Consider the following 27,480-nt stretch of genomic DNA (forward strand, 5'->3'; position numbering starts at 1 on the left):
TAACGATGAGCTGGACTGTATGCTTTTTAAATTATTATGTTCATAGCTTTTTTTCACAAGTGATCATTGTATATTTTTATATAATTTTCCAATCAGGAACATGAGTCTCTCTAGAGGAATGTTACGGATCTGGGTGGTGGAACCTCTATGCTGCGTTGCAAGGAGGGACCAGAGGGGCGTAACTAGGTATCAACTCGGACCGACCAAGGTCTTACGGCGGCTCAATCGACTCCGTGACCAGGGAAGGACCGAGCAGAGGGAACAGGTGCTACTCTGGGGACCGACCTTGTATGAGAGCAGGTGACTCCCACGGGTCAGAAGGCAGGGACTGACCGGTACAGCAGATGAGCACGGCAGGCAGGCTGACGGGTGATCCGGGCAGACGGACTGGCAGGCACGGCAGGTTACAAGCAGGAGCCTCCAGGTAGGCAGGCTGGTAGGCACGGCAGGTAACAGGCAGGTGCTTCTAGGTAAGGGGCAGGTGCTTCCAGGTAATCGGGCGGACAGAGCCCATAGACCGACTGGCGGACTGGACTGTAGACAGACTGTCGGGCTGAAGAGTAGACAAGCTGGCGGACTGGACTTGTAGTCAGGCTGGCGGACTGGACTGATAGTCAGGCTAGCAGCGGGACTTGAGGCAGAGTATAACACACAAAGCTACAACCTTGCACGGGAACCTCCATATTTGAGGAGGTGCCTTTTATAGGGGAAGTCCTACGGCCATTGGCCGGGGACTTTTTAGGACGCCCTAAGCACAGAGCCGAGGAAGCTGCATGCACCAGCAGCAGCTGCAGGGAGGCCAGAAGACGCCGGAGCAGGACCGCGGCGGTAAGGGGGACGGCGTCTCTGCCCGGCAGGAGGCAGAGATGCCGATGCTACAAGGAATAACACAAAAGATAAATATATTCAGAGAGGTGATGGAGAAAATATATTGTATACTTCCGAGCATGGGGTGAATAGAGAGTCTACACCAGAGTGACTGAATATACTTGCAAATGCCTATCCCCAACTACAGTAAGGTGCAGCTCAAAAGCAGCAAGTGCTATTTTGACAAGGGAGACAGTGCAAAAACTATGATTCATGAGCACAAATTGTTACTATTTGCTTAATGATGGTCTTTTGGTTGACTTGAGTCATTGAGGTAGATTGATACTTTGCCTTCTTGACCAGTTGGATGCAAGACCATTTCTAATGACAAAACATGATGGGATGTTTATGAAACCTGGTTAGTCATGGCAAGTATATTATAGTGGAAATTGTGAGTTTTCCTTTCGAGAATTCCTACTTTTGCTGTTTTGTTTGTATAGTTTAGTTGTGATCTGGCACAATCTGTCAAACAGAAAGATGATACAGATATAGCTATGACAGCTGCTTTTGGCATTTGAAGCTATGATCAAAGGAACTAAAATCAAATTCATAGGTCCTTTTACACAAAGCGATGACACCAAACAAGCTTTGCTGGAAATTTGTTCCCAATTTTTTTCCCAGTGAAAAATTCCCCTATAATTTTTATTTATTTTGTAGCACCTTTAATTCCAGTGCTCTGTACATACAAAAAAAAATTACACTATTTAGCCATCTTTTGGCAATACACAGCAGGGCAAAAATAAGTTTAACCAAACATGGCTAAGTGACAGATAGGTACGACGGGATTGAAGACCCTGCTCGTGAATATTTACAATCTACAAGGGAATTGGGCAGGAGACAGTAGGTGAGGGTAGAAGTTGCAGATATGACAGTGTGGTGGCAGCAGGATCATTGGAGTTTGCAGGCTTTCTTGAAGAGGTAGCTTTTCAGGTTGTGTTTCAAGGCTTCATATGACGCGCCCTGGGCCTATGTGATGTAGCGTTGCGCACGCAGGGACTACCCGGAGCCGGATCTGATAGGGGTAGTAGTCTCGTGGCGGTGACCCGGTCCGTGCCCAGGGAGTCAGACTAAGTGGCGGTATATTAGCAGTAGATGTAGGACGACTACGCCACCCGTTGAATGCAGCTATGGAGCTGCCGCTGCAGGGCAAACCGCTGAGGCCGGTGGGAGGATGGTGCAGTGTGGATGGTATAACCCCCAACGGGAGGGGTATGGCCTCAGGGCAGCCGACGTGGATGATGGGGGTAGCAGGAATCACTCAGAGACGATACGGTGTAGTTCAGGGTCTTTACTGGTGACAAAGATAGACCCTCCCGGAGTACTGGCTAGCGGTCGGGGCCTGGTCAGTCCTTGAGCAGATGGGATCCCCCTTGGCCAGGCGGAGTTGTAGGCCTCCCCAACTAATTGTACTCTTCTGGCTACCTTGCTAGAGGCGGGTAAAGGTAGCCCACGTCCCTGAGTGTACCGTGTGGTGCTCACCCGTATGGCCGGTGACTCGGGGCCTTCTAGTAGCTTCCGCTCCACGACGGCGGTGCTGGTCCCACACGTGTGACCGAGCCTTCGGGTTTCTGGGCCAGAGGACCTGAAATCCCCTGCCGGTCGGTTTCTGCTGCTGGGTAGGAGTTAGTCCCCACAGCCTCGGACTCCGGGTCCGGTAAGAAATCTTCAATCAGGGCGAGCTCTACAGCTTCCAGCCCTGATCTCCTCTTAGCACGACTCCCACAGAGCTCCTGATCTTTCTTTCCTATCACTGCTTCTCTTCTTCTCTCTACTCTTCTCCCTAACCCTGCCTCAGCCCCAGGTTTATATAGGGGAAGTCCTTCCCCTCCCAGGGCTGGGCAGGAGGTGTGGCATGCATAGGATTCCTGACCAAGAGACCTCCCACCTGCTCTCAGACATAACATTGCTGTTACTGTGGAAACCAGACCCCTGGGGTGCCACATTCCCCCCTAGTGAAATTTAGTACTCCGGGACTAAACATATTTTAGAAAAACATAACCAATACAAACAGAAACGGTACAATAGAAAAAAAAAACATATTAGAATGGTCACGGCGTGTCCGCAACCGGGTGCAGTTTTTGAAGCAAAGCAAGGTGTCCATTTCACCAAAACAGGGAGACGTAACCAGGTAGGGGTCTGTCCTGCCCCGAGTCCTTAACAGTCTTTAGTCCATTCCTAAGTTACGCTCCAACCAATTGTACAAGGATTCCCGGTAAATCCACCAAGGACTCCTAAAAATAACTAGAAACACATAATTATTTACAAGTAACAGACAGGTGACCACAAATAAAACAATTTAAACACTTCAAATTCTCCAACGTGCGGGTAACTGGCCTTTAGTGGCCCTAGTGGACCTACGGAGCTGACTGTCTGGCCCTGAACTACAGGGTGTAGGAGCTGTCAAGGGTAAACTGGGCAGCTGTCTACAGGCTTTTTGGCTCACTAGGGGTATGGCAGGCTCACTATAAGCAGAGGGTTGATCCTCCTGATCTGCTTGTGTGGAGTCTTCTGCCTCCTGGACCGGCTGTTCTTCCAGCTCTACTGGTTGCTCCGTGAGTACTTGGGATGCTGGTTGGAGGAACGTGAGGACGGGTACCACAACTGCACCATTGACTTGAGTCCAGGACCGAGGGAAGTCTCCGAGCACAGTACTAACCACATCTTCCCTTTCCTCTACGGGTCGAGGGTCTTCAAGTTCCTCTTCAGGATTCCGTAGCTGTTCGGGACACCTCTTCAGGTGATCCCGGGATACAATGGTTGTGGTTTCCCCTCCGTCTTTACTGATGGTACAGACCTTCGGGTTGTCGTGGCTTGAGGGCAGTACGATGTACGGGTCCTTCTCCCACTGGTCGTCCAACTTGTGGAGCCGTCTTTTCCTCTTCAAGACCTGCTCTCCGGGTACCAAGGGAACAGCGGGAGCATACTGGTTGTAAGTTTTCTCTTGTCTTTCCCTAGCTAGACAGAGACTTCGCTCCACGCTCTCCTGTACTTTCCGGTACTGCTGCTGCCTCTCTGTGTCCCAGTCTGCTTCCGGTGAAGTGTCCTCGGGTGTCAGGACTCCCATCTCCAGGTCAACAGGTAGCTTACCGGGTCTTGCCCTCATTAGGTAAGCCGGGGTACAGTTGGTGGAACCTACAGGGATGTAGTTGTATAGGTCCACCAGGTCGGGCAGCTTCTCAGGCCACAGACTGCGTTCTTCCAGGGGCAATGTTTTTAGAAGATCTATCACCACCTGGTTCATTTTCTCACAAAGTCCATTAGTTTGCGGATGATAGGGTGTCGTCCTGATCTTCTGGCAGCCATACAGAGTACAGAACTCTTGGAAGACCTCCGCTTCAAAGGCAGGTCCCTGATCCGTCAGCACCTGCTCTGGGTAGCCGTGTGGACGGCAGAAGTGCTGCTGGAAGGCTCTAGCTGCTGTTTGAGCCGTTAAGTCCTTGACGGGGACGACAACCAAGAACCGGGAGTAGTGATCCACGATGGTTAATGCGTAGACGTAGCCACTTCTGCTTGGGGTCAGTTTTACATGATCCAAGGCAACCAGTTCCAACGGCTGCCGGGTGACGATGGACTGAAGGGGGGTCTTCTGGCTGGCACGGTCCTTCCTTCTTAGGTTGCATGGGCCACAGTCTCTGCACCACCTCTCGATGGTTCCTCTCATGCCTACCCAATGGAACCGCCCGCGCAGCAGGAACGCCAGCTTCTTCCATCCGAAGTGCCCAGCCCCGTCGTGGTATGCCTCCATCACCATAGCTGCGTCCCTTCTTGGCACCACTACTTGCCAGATCAGTTCATGCGTCCGGGAGTTAACCATTCTGCGGCACAACTTCCCCTTGTAAAGGAACAGTCGACTCTTCTCTGCCCACAGTTGCTTGGCCTCCTCCGGAGCGTCTGGGTCAAGGCGAGCTTCTGGCTGAGTCAGCATCTCCTTCACCAGCCGGACGGCAGGGTCACTGTCTTGCGTTTCCGCCCAGTTGTAATGAGGTAAGGGGTTGAACGTAGCGGCTTGCTTACCCCTTACACGGTGGGAATACTGGATAGTCCCATGACGGTGGAACGCAGGGAGTTCGACCTCTTCCAAATCTTCTGAATCCTCACCCTCGTCCGGTAGGTTTGGCATCCTGGACAGGGCGTCCGCGTTGGTATTGGAGCGTCCTGCCCGGTATTTGATTGTAAACTCATAGTTGGACAAGCGGGCCATCCATCTCTGCTCTAGGGCACCGAGTCTTGCAGTGTCCAGGTGTGTCAACGGGTTGTTATCCGTGTACACGGTGAATCGGGAAGAAGTGAGGTAGTGCTTAAAGCGTTCGGTGACTGCCCACACCACTGCCAGGAACTCTAGCTTAAATGAGCTGTAATTCTCAGGATTTCTTTCGGTGGGTCGCAGTTTTCGGCTGGCGTAAGCAATTACCCGTTCTTTCCCCTGCTGGATCTGGGATAGTACGGCTCCTAGCCCGATGTTACTGGCGTCGGTGTAGAGGATAAAGGGTTGGCTATAATCAGGGTACGCCAGGATTTCATCCCCCGTGAGGGCCATCTTCAGCTGGCGGAAGGACTCTTCTTCCAACTTCTCCCATCTGAAGGGCGGCTTCTGGTTCTTGGCCTTCCTGGACTGGCCTATCAGGAGGTCCTGCATAGGAGCTGCCTTTTTGGTGAAACCGGGTATGAACCTTCGGTAGTAGCCTACCAACCCGAGGAACTGCCTCACTTCCTTTACACTGGAGGGGCTTGGCCATTCCTTAATTGCGGTGATCTTATCAGGGTCGGGAGCCACTCCGTCAGCACTCACCACGTGTCCCAGGTACTGCACCTTTGGCTTCAGGAGGTGACACTTGGAGGGTTTCACCTTTAGGCCGTAACTTGCCAGAGCTTCAAACACTTCCGCCAGGTGCTTCAGGTGGTCCTCGTAGGTTTTGGAGTAGACGATGACATCGTCCAGGTATAACAGGACCGTCTCAAAGTTCCGGTGTCCCAGACAGCACTCCATCAATCGCTGGAAGGTTCCTGGTGCGTTGCAGAGTCCAAACGGCATGCAGGTAAACTCACTAAGTCCCATCGGGGTGGTGAATGCGGTCTTTTCCCGATCCGCCTCTGCTACAGGAACCTGCCAGTACCCGCTAGTGAGATCCAAGGTGGAGAAGAAGTTAGCAGATTTTAAAGCAGCCAAAGACTCCTCTATTCTTGGTAAGGGGTACGCATCTTTGTGTGTGATACGGTTTATTTTCCGGTAATCTACACACATTTTCATGGTGTTGTCTTTCTTTTTGACCAAGACTAGTGGAGCTGCCCAGGGGCTACAGCTTTCCCTGATTACCCCAGCCTCCTTCATGTCTCTAAGCATCCCCTTGGCGTGTTGGTAGTGTGCAGGGGGTACGGGTCGATACCTCTCTTTTATGGGAGGATGGTCTCCCGTGGGGATGTGATGTTCTACCCCCTTGACTCGCCCGAAGTCTAACGGGTGTTTACTAAACACTCTCTCGTACTCTTGAACCACCCGGTAGACTCCCTGTTTCTGGTGAGAGGGAGTGGAGTCAGTACCCAAATGTAGTTGCTGACACCAATCCTCCATTTGTTGTTTAGAGCCGTTACCTTCCTCCGGAGAAGATGGAGGCAAGGGTTCTACGGACTGTATAGAATTCTGATTGATGGTATACAATTTGGCTAGTGTGGCATACCGGGGCAGGTACACTTCCCTCTTCCCGATATTTATTATGCGAACGGGCACCCTCCCATGGCGTACATTGACCACCCCCCGTGCTGTCAAAATGGTGGGCCTACTGTCTGAGTAAACTGGTTCTACCATTGCCTGGTAATCTCTACCTCTCAGACCAATAGCCGCCCGGCACCAAATCATCATTTCACTTTTTGGGGGCATGGCAATAGGGAAAGGGTCACACATTCTCACGCTACCAATCTCACCGCCGGAGAGTTCCACCTGTTGCCGTCGCATCAGTGCCCGGATCTCTTTTTGGAGCACTCGCTGCTGGCCGGAGCTGGCGTTCTTGGCAACCTGCTGTAAAATAAAAATCACCTCTGCAAGACAATTTTCAATTACATTAGTTCCTAGAGTTATCTTAGGGTGACTCTCGCGCTTATCAATGTCCACAATGATCAGTCCCTGGGCTGCCAGCTCGACTCTACCGATTTTTAATGGTCACCTCTTTAAATCCGATCTGTGGCACGGGCTGACCATTGCTGGCGATGATACTCAAGTCGTCGTCAGGGTAGCGGGTTATATCCGAGTCATTCCAGTACTGCTTGAAGAGCACGTACGGGATGGTGGTGACCTGTGACCCAGTGTCCAGTAGGGCACTCATAGGAATGCCATCCAGTACCACAGGCAAGACTGGACGTCCTCCCACATATTTGTCACGCCAGTTTGATGGGCCTGATGATCTTTTTCCTAGGGGTTGGCCCTCTACTCTAGGTTGTGCCAGTTTAAAGGACAGTACCTTGCCATATGTCCGGGTTGATTGCAGCGGCGGCAGATAGGTTGTCCGTCCTCGTTGTAGCGGTCGCTGGGTCTTCCTCTGGCCGGTGGGGTCCTCCTTGGTCGGCGCCACGGGATGTCCTCCGGTCCGGATGCCAGCTGGATCTTCCCTGGAGTAGAAACCTGTAAAGACTGCACAGTTCGGGTTAGCGCAGCAACGCTTTTAGCTAGCTCTTGGACCTGATGGTGCAGGTCGGGAGCCGGGTCATTGTTCAAAGCCTGCGCATCAGCTCCCACAGGCCCTGCCGACAAGGGCGCCGCCTCTTGGTGGTAAGTGGTAGTGGGGCGTCTGTGGGTCACAACTCCACCTGGTGCCGGTTCTCGGAGCACCCGGATGGCTCTGTCCTTGAACTGTGCAAATCCCAGATGAGGGTCCTGTAAGGCCATTGCCCGCAACTGGGTTCGGTGGGCATTGCAATATAAACCCTCTATAAATTGTTCAGTCAACAGCCGGTCCTCGTCTCCCACGCCGTCAGGGTCGGTCTGCTTAATGGCTCTCAGGGCCTCTTGTAGGTTTAGTGCATAGTCCCTTATACTCTCTTGTGCTCGCTGCTTGCACCCGTAGAATCTAAGCTTGATCTCGGCTGAGGTGCGGGTATCAAAGGTATCCTTCAGCCGGGTTAGTATCCCTGCGACAGTCCTTCCCCCAGGTGGCCAGGACTTTACCTCCCTTTGGGCTGCCCCAGTTAATTGGGCCACCAGGATGCTCACTTTTTGCTCTTCTGTGAGGGGGTACACCTGGAAGAGGCTATCCAGCTTTTCTCTAAAGTCATGCAGAGTATGTGACTCCCCTGAGTACTGGGGTAGCCAGGCCGCTCCCGGGATATAGGGCATGGTGAAAGGCATGACTGCAGCAGCGGTGGCGCTGGCGGGGGTTGAGGCAGTGAAGCTCTCCTCCGTATCCGACATCTTCCTCCCCCCTAGTGGACCGTGGCCTACCTTGCGATGATCCTCTTCCGTAGGCCGCGGCTCCGCAGTGGATCGTCAGGGTTGAGGACCTTCCGTCGCGCTCCTGTGACGTCGGCGTCTGCTGGGCTCCTTCCAGGACCTTACGCAACGTCCGGACGTGAGGCGAGGCTTCAGTTCTCGCGCGCTTTCGGAGTCCACGCCCCTCTTCTTCCCGCGCGGCGTCTTCAAGATGGTGTCCAAAGGCGGGAAAACTCCACGGATGGCGGGAAGAAGGCAGAAGATGGCGCCGGATGGCGGGAAAACTTCGCGGATGGCGGGAAGAAGGTAGAAGATGGCGCCGGATGGCGGGAATCTTCACCACTGGTAAGTTTGAACAGTCTTTTTCAGGCACGCAGTACCCGGTGGTTGCGGGCACGAGATCCTGCCGACTACGCCAAAAGTTGACGCGCCCTGGGCCTATGTGATGTAGCGTTGCGCACGCAGGGACTACCCGGAGCCGGATCTGATAGGGGTAGTAGTCTCGTGGCGGTGACCCGGTCCGTGCCCAGGGAGTCAGACTAAGTGGCGGTATATTAGCAGTAGATGTAGGACGACTACGCCACCCGTTGAATGCAGCTATGGAGCTGCCGCTGCAGGGCAAACCGCTGAGGCCGGTGGGAGGATGGTGGAGCGTGGATGGTATAACCCCCAACGGGAGGGGTATGGCCTCAGGGCAGCCGACGTGGATGATGGGGGTAGCAGGAATCACTCAGAGACGATACGGTGTAGTTCAGGGTCTTTACTGGTGACAAAGATAGACCCTCCCGGAGTACTGGCTAGCGGTCGGGGCCTGGTCAGTCCTTGAGCAGATGGGATCCCCCTTGGCCAGGCGGAGTTGTAGGCCTCCCCAACTAATTGTACTCTTCTGGCTACCTTGCTAGAGGCGGGTAAAGGTAGCCCACGTCCCTGAGTGTACCGTGTGGTGCTCACCCGTATGGCCGGTGACTCGGGGCCTTCTAGTAGCTTCCGCTCCACGACGGCGGTGCTGGTCCCACACGTGTGACCGAGCCTTCGGGTTTCTGGGCCAGAGGACCTGAAATCCCCTGCCGGTCGGTTTCTGCTGCTGGGTAGGAGTTAGTCCCCACAGCCTCGGACTCCGGGTCCGGTAAGAAATCTTCAATCAGGGCGAGCTCTACAGCTTCCAGCCCTGATCTCCTCTTAGCACGACTCCCACAGAGCTCCTGATCTTTCTTTCCTATCACTGCTTCTCTTCTTCTCTCTACTCTTCTCCCTAAGGCTGAGTTCACACGATGCGTATTTCATGTGTTTCCGCGGCGTTTTTGCAGTTGCGGAAACGCATGAAAAACGCATGGTAGAAGGGAAGCAATGTTCCCCAATGGAAATCCGCATGTGCTGTGCCCATGATGCGGATTTTTCCGCAGCGTGAACGCTGCGGTCAAAAATCCGCAGCATGTCAATTAATTTTGCGGAAACGCGGCGATTTCGCCGCCATTGACTTGCATTACAACGCGCCAATTCCGCAAGACAGCATCTGTACTTGCGCTATTGGCGCGTTCTAATATGCGGATGGTACCCGAGTGTGGAGGAGAGGAGAGTCTCATCCACACCCAGGTACCATTAAAAAAGCTGTAAAAAAAGAATAAAATAAAAAATAAATGTATTCTTACCTTCTGTCGGCCCGCGCAGCGCTCCCGCTTGGTTCCCGGCACTTGCAGTGAGTTGTAGGACCTGCGCTGACGTCAGAGTCATGTGACGGGTCATGTGACTCTGACGTCGGCAGGTCTTTCAATTGAAAGTTGCCGGCAGCCGGGAACTTTGTAAAGCAGGACAGCGCGGGCCATCGGAGGTAAGTATATACACTCTCTCGGGTCACACTATATAAATCCATGCTGTTTGCATGGATTTATATAGTGTGACCTAGTTGTCAAGCACTTTCCAGGTGATGCTAAAATCGCCTGGAAAGCGCTTGTCAATCTGCATGCGGAAACGCATGTGAATCTGCATGTGGATCCGCATGTATTCTGCAGGAAAAACGCATGCACAATCTGCATGCGTTTTTTCTGCCAGGGAGATGCAGAAATGATGCAGAAATTTTCTGCTTCATTTCTGCATCGTGTGCACATACCCTAACCCTGCCTCAGCCCCAGGTTTATATAGGGGAAGTCCTTCCCCTCCCAGGACTGGGCAGGAGGTGTGGCATGCATAGGATTCCTGACCAAGAGACCTCCCACCTGCTCTCAGACATAACACTGCTGTTACTGTGGAAACCAGACCCCTGGGGTGCCACACATAGTTTAAGGAAAGTCAGATGAGTCGGGGTAGTGGGTACATGGTGGCACAGGAGAAATCTTAGAGACTGTTATGTGAGAAGGAGAAAGTAGAAGAGCAGAGCAGGAGATCTTGTGAGGACTGGAGATTATATATGGGGAGAGGTCTGGAGATTAGGTCAGAGATGTGTGGAGGGGGTCAGATTATGGTTGGACTTGGAATTCATTGTTAGTACTTTGAACTGGACTTTTTGGGCAGTGGGGAGCCAGTGGAAGGATTGGTAGAGGGGAGATGCAGAAGCAGAACCAGGGGAAGGGTGGAATATTTGGTTTGCCAAGTTGAGGATTGATTGGAGGGATGCAAGATGGAAGGTCACAGAGGAAAATGTTGCTGTACTCTAATTGGGAGAGGATTATGGCATGTAACATTTGTCATTTCTAAATCAAATGTCAAATGAGAAAACACTTATTTGTCACTGATCACATCTTTAATGTGGGCAAAAAAATTAAATGATTATTGGTCGGCAGCATATCCCTTCGTGTAATCAGGAACGTGCTCTCGACTATGCAAGGGAGACGGAAAGAAATGACTTCTAAATCCTCTAATGATCATTGTTACATGTTAATGAAAGTAAATGAGCAATGATTAACTTCCTGCATTATCAATCAGTTCTTGTGGGCAATTTTTGAGCGTATTAGGAGGAGGAAAGGAGAGATAAGGAGAAATCTACCTGGGAAATGTGCCTTTCTACTAGTGCAGATTTTGGCGCCATCTCACTTTATGATTCATGAAATTAATTATAGTAAACCAATGTGTGCTTTAATCAAATCTTTATATAAATACAGATCGTAACCTTTTATATAGTGCCAACATATTCAACAGCACTTTACAATTCAACCCTTTTAAATAACCAAAACTGTGTCCCTTCTGGAAAGACGTGTCTTAATAATAGGGCATATTTAAATAATAAGGTTGGGAATTAACCTAATTATCCGAGGTAGAGCATAGAATCGTAGAGCGTGAGTATGTATTTTTATATAGTATCAGCCTTCCAGGAACTAGATCTTATATGTAAAGGGGAACAATGTTAATTTTGTTTTCAATGTGAATATACTGGGAGCAGTAAAAACGTAAAGTAGTTTGTGATTTGCTATAAATCTCCCTCCATACGTCAGCAGGTTTGTTTCACATTGAGAGTATTAATGATTGTAACCTGGCTTTGATCCTTCTTGCCAATTTGGCTTCTTCTTTGTATCCTGCTCTTGTTGTCCCTTTGATTTGCTGCTGTCAGGCGACCACCAGACTGTGTGACAATGCCTCCTGCTGACAAAACACAGTCTGATCCTTCCCACCTTCTTCCAGAATAACAAGTCTTTGTGGCTAGATGCCTTTAATTACATATAAATGATCTCCAATCACTGCATTATTGCCAGTAGGACCCAGTCCTTTGAACAGGCCAAGTAAACTAACATTTATAGATGTCACCAAAACTGGATTAAGGATTGTTCTTGTGTTTTTGAAAAATCAAATGCACCGGATAAGGGAAATATTTAGAAAATATTACATTTTTTTAAATTTTAGTTGCTGAAAAATATTTATTCTGGGTTTACTGGATTATAATAGCATGGTGGAATCATAATCACCATTTTTCAATTTTATAATAAAATACAACCTTTATCATTCTAATCCACTTTGGTCAGTGATATTATTTTAAGAATGTGGATCTATTGATTTGTATTAGGTCCTATTTTTGATATTTTATGGGATTATAATATCAGGCTCGCTGGGCATGGGTAAGCGTCCCACAATAGATACAAAGATAAAAATGTGTTGTATTAGGCTGTGTGCCCACGATGCGTTTTTGGTGCGTATTTGCAGCGCGTAAACGCTCCAGAAATGCATTGCATACCTTATCCCATGACTTCCTATGACATCCTGCAAGTTCTGTGCACATGGTCCGTATTTTTTCTGCACGGATTTTACTCGCAGAAAAAATACGGACATGACCAATTCTTGTGCGTTTCTGCATGCGTATTTGCCTATACAATGCATTGGAAATACGCATGCAAATACGCGTCAAATACGCGTCAAAAACGCATGTAAAAACCGCATGCGTTTTTCTGCCAAGGAGATGCAGAAATGCTCAGGAAAATTTCTGCTTCATTTCTGCATCGTGGGCACTAAGCCTTACTTGTAGCTTTTGATTCAGTGATTCATGCTCATGCTGCCTAAACCGCAGGCAGTATGAATTATAGCCTGGATGCATGATTGCAGCCAGATGTATTCTTTTCTGAACTGCTCCTGTGTTTCAGAGAAAATATACTTTAAAGATCCATCGCTGACCAGCACTGCAGCAGGTAATTGACACGTTTCTCCCTCGCATGTACATTGGGAGATAGGAAGATCCAGCTGGGGGCGGAGTCTGGTCAGCCTTGTCTCCAGCTATGGTACCCGGCCAGATCTTCAAAGTATATTTTCTCTTAAACGCCAAAGGATACCTTGCTGCAATCGCATATTCAGGCTGTGATTCATGCTGCCCTTTCGTTTAAGAAATTGAGTGAAGATCAGATGCCATGTTTTTGGGCCCGTCTCACACCCTGAGCTTTACAAATGAGCCTCAGACTATATTCAAATATTCTTTTCCGAGAGGAAAATGACTAGACGGCTAGTCTCACCTATTAGCAACTCGAAAAGTCCATATCAACCTTTTTAAAAAGGTTGTCCCCTACTTTTACATTGATGGCCTAACCTTAGAATAGGTCATCAATGTCTGATCGGCCGAGGTCGGACACTCAGCTGTTGGTGGTGGCGGCCGCCGGCTGTAAGTACGGTACTTTCTTGCGGAGCTGCTCCATCTACTTGTAGATGGCCAGCTCCGCAAGTAACTGCCTCCGGCCGGCTGCGGCTGCCGCTGCCACCGCTGCCGCTGACAGATGATCAGCGGGGTGCCAGGTGTTGGACCCTGGCTGATCAGACATTGGTGACCTATCCTAAGGATAGGCCATCAATGTAAAAGTAGTGGACAACCTCTTTAACAAGCTTTGACATATGACAGGATAAAAAGTCAAGCCAGGTGACTGGACATGTGTTCAATACTTATTTCACACTCTGTATCTAAGGCAAAAGTGACAGCTCTTACTGTTGACTACTGGGTATTTGCACCCTACTTGAGCACCACTTTTAAGGTGGTTATCAGGATGTATTGGGTAGTGTGTGTTGACTGCTTTATTATGTTTTCCTCCATATGTATCTCATTTTTGGTATTATTTTAGGCAATGTACACATAAAAATCCTAATAAAATGAAATTAATGCTATTATTATTTTTTTTTTTCAGAAACCCCAAAGCAGATAATCAAAAAATTTACAAAAAGATCAATAATGATCCTTCCCTCAGAATACAAAACGTATCCGTCCTGGTGAAACAAATCAAGTCATATTATCAGGTAATTATTTTTTTTTCTTCCTTACATTATTTTGTTGGCAGCTATCCTTGTCTTTGTGCTCTGTATAATTAAAGGAATTCTGTAATCTTCACACTGACTTTTCATATTAGCATGGGTACAGTTTTAGAACCCATTGGAACCTGAGTGGACCCGGTCCATCGGAGCAAGAGAAACTTGTTGGATAAAGCTTGGGATAAGATTACCCCTTTAATGTCCTACATACAACTATTTGCAGTTTTTCTATTCGTATGCACTTCAATTTTCAGAAATTCAACTTATTCTATAAGATGCTAAAAAATTATGTCAAGTTGACTTCTCAGAAATCCTTGAGGGAAAATTTTAATCTGAAATTTAAATGTTTCTTTTGCTTAGAATTTGAATTAAAAAATGTTTCTTTAAGGTGAAAATGGACGACAGTATTATAGTTTTCATTTTTCAAAAAAAACGGATTTGTAGGAGAAAAATTTTAAAGGGGTGCTCTCCATTTCCTATTTGTGAACATATAAAAAGGAGCCTTTTTTTAATGGATACACATGACCTAACATTGGCATCATGACTCCAAGAAACCGCCCATCATGAACCACCTTGTAATTCCTCCTGATGAACCAGTTTTGTGAATGGGGAAACACGTCGAGGTTGCTGTATACTGGTAGCTATAGGGGGTGTCTCCTGTTTAAGTGACTATCTGTATCTGGTCTGTGCCTTTTTGTCTACCTTGATTACCCAATATGGGTTTAATGTTATAAGTGTATACCTATATAAGAGTCTGATTAACCACAAACTGCACTTTATCATATGCACAGAAACTTTTCTTAGCAAAATGCATTAGGTAGTTGTATGAGCATTTACAAATATTTAATTTGGGAATGTATACACTTTTATAGGCATTGTACTGGACCAGAGTCTCCCCTCCAGTGAGACCTCCATCCACTTTTCTGGATGTTCTGTCTTCCCTTTCAGTTGCACTGATACCAGGGATTTATATTATTCAGGACTCCCTAGGGTCAACTATGGCAAGGCGACGGTGAGCGGGGGCGACATAACTTGTGTGCTTTTTCTAAGGTGCCAACCTCCGCGCTCAGGCAGGGTTAATCTCTAGGATGCATTATTTAGGGAAAGTATTAGGGCACCTCTCTGCCTGATCTCCATTAGTCCTGTCTTTGTGTGGTACATTATTAGGATGCCGTTAATATATTTTGGCCACTATATAGATATGTGTTTGTCGGGCAGGAATTGCCACTGATATTCCTTTTTTAAAATATTATAAATAAAGGTATATTTTGTAACAATAGGGATTTGTTCATATATCTTAGGCATGCTTTGCAAAAATGCCCCCTTTATGGTCTCTAGTAAGGGGGCTTGTCTCACAGGATCCTCTGGGGAGGGGCTGTGTTTATGCTGCTTTCCATAATTACCTTTTGAGCCATGCCCCCTTGGTAGAGACTATAAAAATAAGTACTAGATAAAAAGACCCATATCTCTGGAACCATATGGTGGATTTGCAAAAAAAAAAAATTCAAGGGAGCAGTAGAAATAAAATAATAGCAAAATTGGCCACGTTTAATCTGGTGGCAGGTCCTCTTTAACTTGGTGGCAAAAGCTTAAACTGTTTATGTGTGTGTATATATATATATATATATATATATATATATATATATATATATATATATATATATATATATATATATATATATATATATATATAAAAGTGTTACAAATGGTACCTATAAAAAAAAAAGATTTTGCAAGTCCATTTCCTATGGCCCATAAAAATGAATCATTCTAAGATTTAACGTCTGTGGCCCAGAATCTGAAGTGACGGCATGTTCCTTGTAAATAAAGTAATTTCTTTTCCGTATTGTTACATTGAAAGGCATATCTGTACGATAAATGTGGGGAAGTGAGAGGAAATCTGGACACCAGCCTGCTGCGGGGAATAGTACAATCTATTACATTACATACCTATCCAGTCTCACTGGTACATTTTCTATAGTCTGGGAATGGATATTACTGGTAATTTAATATACTTTTTCTTTTCAAGTCTAAATCTGTTTTGCTTCTGAAGCCTATGTTTTCAGTTGGGTTTGTTCCACCAATTTTAGGGTTATAAATTGGTCATAAATTAAATGCAGTGGTGGCTGCAGGGGAAAAGCGGTATTATAGAGGATTGAGTAGATTGGATTCACCCTCTATGACGTCCATAAGCCTCCGACCAACACCGCCTTAAAAGTAGATAACAAAGTTTGTAAATTACTAAATGAAAAACCATACTTAAAGGATCTGTCATTAGAAAATAACTTCCTATTTAAATCAAGTTTTTGTGTTGCAAGTATTTTTTAATTAAAAAAAGTGGCAATGTTTTTTTCACATCATGATCTGTATTAAAAAAAAATATATAATTATTATCTTGCAATTTTCCCACTGGCCACCGAGACTTTTTTAGATTCAGACTTCCTGTCCTTTCAGCATACTCATTATCATCACAGGCAGAACTACAATGATAGGTAATGGCTCTATACACAGCTGATAACACAAGATCCACCATTCACAATGGGTCATGTCATAACTCTCCTTGCTCCTCCTCCCTTCACAGTAACGTTTACACACGCTCATTAGATGCTTCAATACATAAGATAGTCTCTGAGTCAGTCTGTTGCTACAACAGGGATTATGTGTTTAGAATAGCCCCAGTGGCCAGTATGAAAATTGCAAGATTTCTCATTTTTATTTATATTTTAGATAATATGAAAAAAAAAGTCTTAATTTTGACACATTTCTGTTATGTTCCTGGCAGAAGACACTTACAAGTTAACAGATTTCTTAAGTTTTTTTATTGGTTAGAATGTATTGGTAAGCATTTATTGTACACCTCTTAAAGGGGAAGTCCAACCCTCTGCTTTTTTTTAATTCCAAAAGCATATAATGCTATAAAATAGTAAGCCTAATAACACCTTACTGATAGAGATGAGCGAACGCGAACTGCAAAGTTCAGGGTTCGTACCAGACTCCTCGTGTCCTGGAAGTTCATTTTAGAGAGAGAGAGATTTCAGCTTCAAAGTTTGGGTCACCACTGATTTATGCAAAAAAGTAAGAGGGGATATTGGGAGAGGAAAGTCAGCTCACCTGATGTATTGCAGTGTGGCATCAGTTGTATGGACAATTGCATGGAAGCGCCAGGGCAAGTATACCAATGAAAAAGAAAAATTCCAGTGTACAAGTCCTTTTTTCTTTTTGGATAAAACTTCACATTTATTTCATAGATTAAAAACGTATATACATAAGACAGGCCACGGATATGAACAAAACCAATATTTTTCTGCTGTCTAGCCTTAATCATGGTCTTGACAGCCGGCCTGTCTTATGTATATACCTTTTTAATCTATGAAATAAATGTGAAGTTGTTTTCAAAAAGAAAAAAGGCCTTATACTTTGCTGGAATTTTTCTTTTTCATTGATTTCTATGGGGTTCAGGTTGGGGTACAGTCCTGGTACCCGAACCGAACTTTGGACTAAAGTCCGGTTAAACCCGAACTTCCATTGGTCTGCTCATCGCTACTTACTGATGCCTCAGTGCTCTGGTGCCACCACATCCAGGGTCCTCTGTTCGCCTCTGCATCCTGGCTTCCCCTGATGACATTTTGACATGGACATATGCAGCAGCAGTCAGTGTGAAGTACAAACTCATCTATTGTTCAGCAACAGTAACAAACACACCAGAAGTATAAGAGGATATATAAAATATAATACAGAAGGAGGTATTCCCCTCTGGGTACATTCCTATACACCTTAGATAGCTGTCGGACGAAGATGCTTGTTATCGCTCCTGACTTCTCTACACCTTTTAACGTGTATCCAGCTGGGAGATTGGAATAAGTCACTGACAAATTCCTCTGGCGGTAGCTTATTTCCAGTAGCAACGAAAAAAGTTACCGTAGGTCTTTGAACTCAAACTAATTCTTATCTGTCCTGACATTATCTGTCTGGGGAAAGTTTGGAGGTCCCCGTACACATTAGCTGGCTCCGGGGAAATCGGCACAGCCGACATTAAAATCTACCATGTGCGGGGGTCTTTACACATCCTTATTGTCAAAATGAGAGAAGAGATGAGCACATCAATTTGGATCTAGCACACACTCCTCTTCCTGGATGGACAAGGCTTTGGGCATTTTAAAATCCACTTTAGATTGCTGTCAGAGTCCGCTGACCTCAGCAAGAATAATTACCTAATATCTATGTCCAGCAGGGTGGGCAAAGTAGAAGGTCATTAATCAGTTGGAAGAGTGCAATTTATGGATTAAAAATTAGGCATTTTCTGCCTTTTACTTTTTCATATACAAGTTATTATATAATGTAAAAATAAGAACTTCATGGATCGTGGGTTGTGAGCAAAGCCAACTTTAGGGGGAAAACTGGGCATTTGCCCAGGGCCCCACTTTGTCTAAAACCGACCCTGGTTGTGAGCGCATTTTAAAATCAGTACCTGAGGAACCAACGGAGCTGCTCTTGCTCCTGACCCTCAGGGTACATTATTCAAGCATTATATGACGCTACTACCAGGTTCAGGACCCTGACAATCGTTCTTTGTAACAGTCCTACGTCAATGATTGATTCTCCGTGATTAACTTTGGTAGAAATGCAACAAAATCAGCCCTATAAAAAAACACTCAGAATTTATTTCACCAATTTTATTTTCTATATTAAAGAATTAAAAAAATCCATGTGATTAGCAAAATGTATAACAATGGAAGATCAGAGGACTATAGACAGGAAGCGAGTGATGACAAACTCTGTAATCAGTAATGGGCGCTGTGTGTTATTCCTCTAAAGCACCTCTCTGCTTACTTTCCTGGTAAATGTGGTAAGCTGCATGAGTCACGCCAATTACAGCTGAGGGTTGGAGCTTTAAACTACAGGATACGGTTTATGATTACTGCCGCTTTTAAACCGCACTGTAATATTTAGCGCAATCCTCAGTGCTCCGGATGAAGAGCACCCCCATAACATATCATTCAGTAGTGGTAGCTAATGAATGTTCTTCATGCATCTCTGCAAACATTGGGTCCTATTAATTATTGATTTGCGTTCGCCTATTTTTCATTTCCACCTACCATGTCTGAAATCTATTTTATGTGTTCACTTGTGTTTTTTTTATCTTTGCCACTATGGGTGAAGTTTGGGGTTCTCAGATGTTTTTGGTTGATAATTCAATTGCAGTTATTAAAAGTGTTGCTGATGTATCCAGGAGTGATTCTATGTTTGGCATTTATTTTAGTCCTAATTTTGTCACATTTTACTAAATCTATGCCTTTTTGAGCAAAAAAGTTGCAAAACCGGTCATAGACAGAAAACAAACCCTTTTTTCATGAAATTCTTGAATCACAAGCACCATTTTGAAGAATTTGGCACAAGAAAAACAGACATGACTACCACAAGACAATAAAAGGAAAGTAATTAAACTGCAAAGAAAATATATATTTTTGTACCGTGTTAGCCAGTAGATAGAATAATATTTAGATTTGAGAGTCCTCAGTGGTTGATACCTTTTAATGGCTAACTGAAAAGATGGTAACAAATTGCAAGCTTTCGAGATTACTCAGGCTTCTTCAGCAGGCATAGTATAAGACAAAATCTGAAGAGTCACATATTTATGCACAATAAGACACAGAAATAATGCAATAGATGAGACAAACAAACCTCAAATGATGAAGTGGGAGCATAGTATATAGAAATATGTGATTTACTACTGACTTGGGCATGCTGTTTTTCAGTTGTATGTTACTATATTCAGCTTGAGAGGTCCTAAAAAGTCCAGTCTTTTCAAAACGGAAATTTGTCTAAGGCATGGCCCCACTATCAGTATTTGCTCAGTATTTTTTCTCAGGAGTGGGAGCCAAAACCAGGAGTGGGTGATAAATGCAGAATTGGTGACCTGTTTCTATTATACCTTTTCTCTGATTGTTCCTCACCTGGTTTTGGCTCCCACTCCAGAGAAAAAATACTGACCGAATACTGACCAAATACTGATAGTGGGGCCCTGAGAATTTTTAGCTGGACTATTGGGGTATGTGCACACGTTAAATATTTGGTACACAAATTTCTGCACCATTTCTGCATCTCTCAGCAGGAAAAATGCAGCGGCAAAAATGCACATTTTTACTTGCATTTTTGGTGCATTTTTTTCCCATTCATTAGTGTGAGTGAAATCTGCAGCGGAAACACTGAAAGAATCAACAAGCTGTAGATTTAAATCTGCACCAAATCTGCAAGTCACAAATAAGCAACGTGTGCATGAGACTTCAGGATTCTCATTCACTTTGCTGGCATCAGGAAACCCTTCAGTTTTTGTGACAAATCTGCACTGAAAACCCCCCAGCAAAAACGCAATGTGTGCATACAGCCTAAAATAGCAGATCATTGGAGGTTTAGACCTGGGTGACAGATATAGTAAAAATGCTTCCTGTAGTGGAATGACAGCAGGAACAGCAGCTTGATGTGACAACGCTAGTAACATAGAGCAGGCACTACATACCGTAATTACTGCTGCTACATTGTATCTTAGCGCTAGGCAGTAGTGATCCAATAGGAGGTTGCAGAAATTTGAAGTCAGTAAATTTGATTAGTCCAAATACCCCAGGGCCATAACAATTTAATAATGCAAAAACAAACACAATTACGAGAATGAAGTGTCCCTTATTTTAATAGTGCAGTAGCTTACTGACGAAGATTTGCAAAACGCGCGTTGGGACGGGGAACACACGGCCAGCATTACTGCCATTAAGTATGTATTAGAAGCTTGTGTATGATCAGTATTAGGCAATATATTATATCACTTTAGTATTAATTACCATTTACTGATATCACAGTTTTATGCTTCTTGTCCTAACTTACTTTGCACTATATTTTATATGGCCGTTATCCGTGTCCCCATTGTATATTCTACCCTGTCGTCTTTTAATTAATTAAAGATTATATTTATTTGAGACACTGTTCCACTGTTTTTCTGTGGTGTTATGTATGATATATACAGTGCAGTCTCCAGAATTTTCTATATGTTCTATTAGAGAGTCATTTTGTTTTGCTAGACTTTAAATGGAACAGCAGACCACATGGCTGACCACAACTCTAATTAAACAGGGGACACAAGACCCACGATTCCATGATTGATGGGGGTACAAGTGGTCAGACACGTATCACCTATGCTGTAGAAATGTAATAAGTGTTGATTATGTATGTAAAGCGCTGCGGAATATGTTGGCGCTATATAAAAAAAAAGATTATTATTATTAAATGAAGATTATGGGAAACTCCTTTAAGTCGGACTGTATAGATTGCATGTACGCTATACAAATTTGTTAGTGTGGTCTGATGGGTCATCATTACCCCATTATAAGTTGAAGTATTCATTAAAGTACTCTTAAAGTGACCAGCTGAACGTGCTCTATGGGAGAAAAGTATGCAAATTATAAATGCCAATCCACAAACTTGTCAACAGAAAGCCTGTTTTGGGGTATTTGTTCCTGATCAGTGTAGAGCACAGTTTAGATGGTTGAGTGGGATGCCTTTGATGAAACTTGGGGGAAGTACTTGTTCTCCTTAAAAAGACAAGCAAAGTATAGAGCTTTCTAGGCAGTGCTCCATGGCAGAAGAGCATGCAGATGAGTTTGTTGTTCTGAGTGAGTGAGTTGTCTTACAAATGCTGCCTAGGAGAGGTAGCTACTTGCTATGTAGGTTCTGTCTTGGCATTTTTCTCTGGCCTTGTTACAAGGCTCAATAAAGGGTCAGACATTGACTTACAGGGAGCTACCACTCCTAGGCAGTTCTTGTAGGGTAGCTTCTTTTTTTTTTGGTAATAGAGCAAATTTGGATATTCCATTGTTGTTTTGTTCTGGAGCATCAAAACAATAGTTTTAGAATGGAAAACTCCAAATTATAGAAGAGAAGTTACTTCAAATCAATCCCCACATTTACATGAAGGAGGCTGCACTGCAATACCAGGCACAACCTATGGAGAAGAGTGGTGTGGCACTGATTCTGGGGTCATAAAAAAAGCTTTATAATCTACAATCACTTTTAGGTTTAATCAAGCTTTCCAGTGACCACTTCTTAGTATTCAGTAGCAAACATTCACAAGGAAAACCAGACTCAAAATGATTTTTTTGGAGGGGGCAGTTACTGTGAGCTTTCTAACTCAGGACTAAAATGTAGATTCCTATACCCCTCCCGTCTTATAGTGCTGTGTGTGAGTAGAGACGCTGCTTTTACTGCGGATTTCTTCCTGCATGATGTTCCAGGAAACAACACAATAGACAAATGTCTTGTTAGAGCGACATGGGTTGCAGTGGGGTCCCCTGAGGCTTGTGCTCCATGACTTCCATCCCCCACTAGGTCATGAAATATACGCTTTACGATGAGGAAGTTAATTATTTTTTCTGCAATTCCATGTTTTTTTTTTCCAGTACAAAAAAAATCAGCTTTGCTGCCGAATAGTTTTGTGGGTTCAGTGATTGGAAAAGACAGTTGTTCTCGTGAGAAGATTTTATGGTTCCTCTGGATTTCACCTTCATTCTCCTTCATCTGTAAATGACACTGTGATTACTGCAGAATGATCAGATGTGTTATTGAACCCTATCGACTCCTCTGCCCCCTTCTGAGCAGGAGACTTTCCAATAATTGATCCGCATCAGCAATTTTCTAGCCGAACTATTTCCTCTGCTTTGTCCTCTTTCTGGATGAGCTTCACACAAGTCTGTATAGATGACGAAGCTTCCGTTAGTCAGTCCCCAAGAACAGAGCTGGCCCAGTTTTTATTTTTGTAGCATCACATCCTTTATCAACAGGAATCTGGTTATTCATCTATGACTGTATGCATTAGCTGGTACTTACTGGATTACACTTGTCCAATTACTACTGCATGATCTGCACGAGGGCCGAGGATAGTGAGAAAGAGACAATGCATTGGATTCTTTATCTCAAATTCCCCTTCACTTTCTTTAATGTGTGGGAGCTAAAGGTCATTAATTTGGTCTCATTTTAAAGGGTTTGTCCGGTCTTAATCTACAAGTCTGCAGTCACTCAGTGACTGCAGACTTGTGAATCCTTACCTGCGAGGATTCCGGTGCTGGGAGCGGCTGACATGTGATTTACATGGAGTTACGTGCCGACTAGATGGGTACAGCCTCGCTCAATGCGAATGTATTGAGTGAGGTCTGACACAGTCTAGTCGGAATGTGGCCGGATGTATGCAAATTACATACTTGTGGTCACATGACCGCCAGCACCAGAGATTCCTCACAGCGTGCAGTGCTGCGCACAATGTGAGGATTCACAAGTCTGCAGTCACATAGTATGACCGCAGACTTGTAGCCTAGGGCCCGGTAACCCCTTTAAGGTGGGCCTTGAGCATCCATCGAATCTATCTTTCTCTCTTTAGTGCGCATCTGTATTTTTTTTTCTCTCTCTATCATATCTATCAGACCAAAGTGGACTTTACTGAATGTTTCAGGAGTTCCTTGATGGCCAAACTATGATTCTATCCAGACAAAACAGTTGGAGATGAATACGTCTCACTCTCTTTTTGAAAATTATGGGAGTCACTGACTCTGTCCATAAGGCTGGGGTCACATGAGAGTGGAAAAAACTGGTCCGATTTTCATCCAGAAAAGTGGGACGATTTTTTTTCTCACTTGTCATCTATGTGCAGTCCATATGCAATACGTATTTTTATTTAGCAGCTATTAATCATTTCCAGGATAATTAACAGTTTCCTATGCTGCAGGATTGTAATGTATCTGTAAACATCGGATGCCGTACTGATGGTCCAATATGGCATCTTTTTTTTTTATTCTCGTACCCATCCGATTTCGGAGTCAAATGGCAGCATACTGCGATTTTTTATTTTCATGCCAATACAGCTGAAAAAAAATAAGCCGATCTGCACTGCCTCAGTGAATGACATTGGTCCGAGTGCAATCCCTTTATCGGATTGCACTCGTCTGGTTTATACGCTGTTGTGTGCGAGCCCTAACCCCCATAGAATTCAACGAAGAGGACAACTGACATGTCTACCTCTCCTGTATGTGGCTTCTAAGAGGGATCAGTTTCTCCATGTTTAAGATGTGAAATCAATTCTGCCCAGTGGCTTCACCAATTTAATATTGATCTGCAGGGATGTGTCTGAATCGGGAATTTTTTTTACTATGGATCTGAATTGGAAAACATTATCAGCACTAATTGGACAAGGGGAATGGTATCATCCAGTTGTCAATTTTATATATGCATTTTCCAGAAGATTGAGGAAAAGCACAAGGAACAGCAAAAGCTGCACTAAAATGCTATATAGGAAAAACAAGTATTTGCTAAAGTAGACATGCAAGGAGACCGCAAGCATTAAAGGGGTTTTATACTACTATAAGGGCTGTTTCAGATGTCCGTGATAATCGGTCCAATCGCAATGCACAGTCTGGCCGCGAATCTCCCGACCCGAGCATGACCGCTTCGTATATTTTTATGAAGCTCTCACACTCTGGTCAGGAGATGCGCGGCCAGACTGTGCTTTGTGATCTGACATTGGACTGATTATCACCACATCTGAAACCGCCCTAATATTGATGACCTTTACTTAGGGTATGTCATCAATATTAGATCAGTGGGGGTCCGACAGTCAGGAACTCCACGGATCAGCTGTTACAAGCTCTTGCAACAGCCAGATGTAGACATTGTTCGAGCAGAACACCACCATTCCATCGCACTGTGTAGTGGCTGCTCCCAGTTACTGCAGATCAACTCCTATTCATACTCTGAATGTTCTGTAACTGGTATCAGCTGACCAGTAGGGGTGCTGGGTGTCAGAACACCACAGATCTGATATTGAGGACCTTTCTTAATTCAATTTTAGATAGGTCCTCAATATCGTAGTGGAAAACTCTTTAATACGTGTAATATTTCCTCCTTTCATCAAAGTATCTATATCCTTAATGCAGATCTTATGCAGTGGCTGTACGCAGCCTGTATCCAGCTGTATGCCATTACTTCACATCTGTAATTGTGCTATTTGACCATCTTGCTCTCTCTATAACTCTTCTACAGATGGAATATGGTGGGTGTTGGGTATTTTGAATATCGCAGTGGAATTAGAGGAGGCTAAATCATTTGTTGGATGAAGATGATCTATAAATCCACGGCCGGGTGGTTGAGTCATTTTATTGTTTATCCATGAAGACAAAGAATAGTGTGAGCTCAAATGAACCTATCCATAAGGAAAAGTTTGGCAGCTTTGATTTAGCGTTTTGCTTTAATAGTAAGTTTTTAAAACAAGACTTTGCATTATAGACCTTTAAAATATAGTAGACGTTAATTAAACACAGAGCACAATGAGCGCGCGGTCCAGCTGCTTCACGTATCCAGTGAAGGAATGTTAATCTGTGGAATTCAGAAAGTTTTTTATTGCTTTTTTTTTTTTTTTTTTGTTTTACTCTAGTGCATTTTAGGACGCACTAAAATGATGGCTAGGGATGATATTGTGTTTAAATATATTGTAAGAATTTGATGAATAATTATTTGAACGTTCACCAGGCTACCAAGTTGTACCAGTGTGTTTATTGTCTCTAGAACAGTAGTTCTCAACTCCAGTCCTCAATGCCCACCAACAGATCATGTTTTCAGGATTTCCTTAGTATTGCACAAGTAATAATTCCATCACCTGTGCAATACTAAGGAAATCCTGAAAACATGATCTGTTGGTGGGTCTTGAGGACTGGAGTTGAGAACCACTGCTCTAGAAGTAAGTAGTAGCAGGTCAGGACTATTGTCTTATCGCCATGTTCAACACAGCTGTGCCCAATCCAATCATGTAAAGAGGGTGCATAATATTACAAAAAATGTGGGTGCTGTCTATGGGCTGAGTGTAGTAATGCATGGCCCGGTGACAAGAGTACCATTGTTTCTGCTATAAAAAAAATCCAAGATTAATTTTAAATCCTATACAACTTCTTTCATACACACGTGGTCACAATTGTTGGTACCTCTCGTTTAATGAAAGAAAAACCCACAATGGTCACAGAAATAACTTGAATCTGACAAAAGTAATAATAAATTAAAAATCTATGAAAATGAACAAATGAAAGTCAGACATTGCTTTTCTGCTTCCACAGAATTTAAAAAAAAATTAAACTCATGAAATAGGCCTGGACAGAAATGATGGTACTCTTAACTTAATATTTTGTTGAACAACCTTTAGAGGCAATCACTGCAATCAAACGATTCCTGTAACTGTCAATGAGACTTCTGCACCTCTCGACAGGTATTTTGGCCACTCCTCATGAGCAAACTGCTCCAGTTGTCTCGTGTTTGAAGGTTGCCTTTTCCAGACGGCATGTTTCAGCTCTTTCCAAAGATGCTCAATAGGATTTAGGTCAGGACTCATAAAAGGCCACTTCAGAATAGTCCAATGTTTTCCTCTTAGCCATTCTTTGGTGTTTTTAGCTGTGTGTTTTAGGTCATTATCCTGTTGCAAGACCCATGACCTGCGACTGAGACCAAGCTTTCTGACACTGGGCAGCACATTTCTCTCTAGAATCCCTTGATAGTCTTGAGATTTCATTGTACCCTGCACAGATTCAAGACACCCTGTGCCAGATGCAGCAAAGCAGCTCCAGAACATAACAGAGCCTCCTCCATGTTTCACAGTAGGGACAGTGTTCTTTTCTTGATGTGCTTCATTTTTCCATCTGTGAACATAGAGCTGATGTGCCTTGCCAAAAACTTCCATTTTTGTCTCATCTGTCCATAGGACATTCTCCCAGAAGCTTTGTGGCTTGTCAACATGTAGTTGGGCAAATTCCAGTCTGGCTTTTTTATGATTTTTTTTTCAATAGTGGTGTTCTCCTTGGTCATCTGCCATGAAGTCCACTTTGGATCAAACAACTACAGATGATGCGATCTGACACTGGTGTTCCTTGAGCTTGAAGTTCACCTTTAATCTCTTTAGAAGTTATCCTGGGCTCTTTTGTTACCATTCGTATTATCCGTCTCTTTGATTTGTCATCAATTTTCCTCCTGCGGCCATGTCCAGGGAGGTTGGCTACAGTCCCATGGATCTTACATTTCTGAATAATATGTGCAACTGTAGTCACAGGAACATCAAGCTGCTTGGAGATGGTCTTATAACCTTTACCTTTAACATGCTTGTCTATAATTGTCTTTCTAATCTCCTGAGACAACTCTTTCCTTTGCTTCCTCTGGTCCATGTTGAGTGTGGTACACACCATGTCACCAAACAGCACAGTGAGTATCTGTAACCCTATATACAGGCCCACTGACTGATTACAAGATTGTAGACACCTGTGATGCTAATTAGTGGACACAACTTGATTTAACATGTCTCCTTTGTCACATTATTTTCAGGGGTACCATCATTTCTGTCCAGACCTATTTCAGGAGTTTAATTTTTTTTTAAAGTTCTGTGGAAGCAGGGTTGAAAAGCAATGACTGACTTTCATTTGTTC

General features: G+C 44.5%; 1 protein-coding gene across 8 annotated transcripts in view; it reads left to right on the forward strand.

The window, feature by feature from the left end:
• Positions 1 to 27,480, forward strand: part of CCDC88A (coiled-coil domain containing 88A) — a 254,550-nt gene that overhangs the window by 68,435 nt on the left and 158,635 nt on the right. For all 8 annotated transcript variants that reach the window (XM_073672268.1, XM_073672270.1, XM_073672269.1 and 5 more), the window contains exon 3: positions 13,870 to 13,978. In XM_073672268.1, coding sequence (XP_073528369.1) covers positions 13,870 to 13,978 — 109 coding nt within the window. The remainder of the gene's footprint in view (positions 1 to 13,869; positions 13,979 to 27,480) is intronic.

Source organism: Phyllobates terribilis, unplaced genomic scaffold (assembly GCF_046119375.1).
Source record: "Phyllobates terribilis strain yellow unplaced genomic scaffold, ASM4611937v1 Scaffold_3__8_contigs__length_932513732, whole genome shotgun sequence".
Classification (NCBI taxonomy): Eukaryota; Metazoa; Chordata; class Amphibia; order Anura; family Dendrobatidae; genus Phyllobates; species Phyllobates terribilis.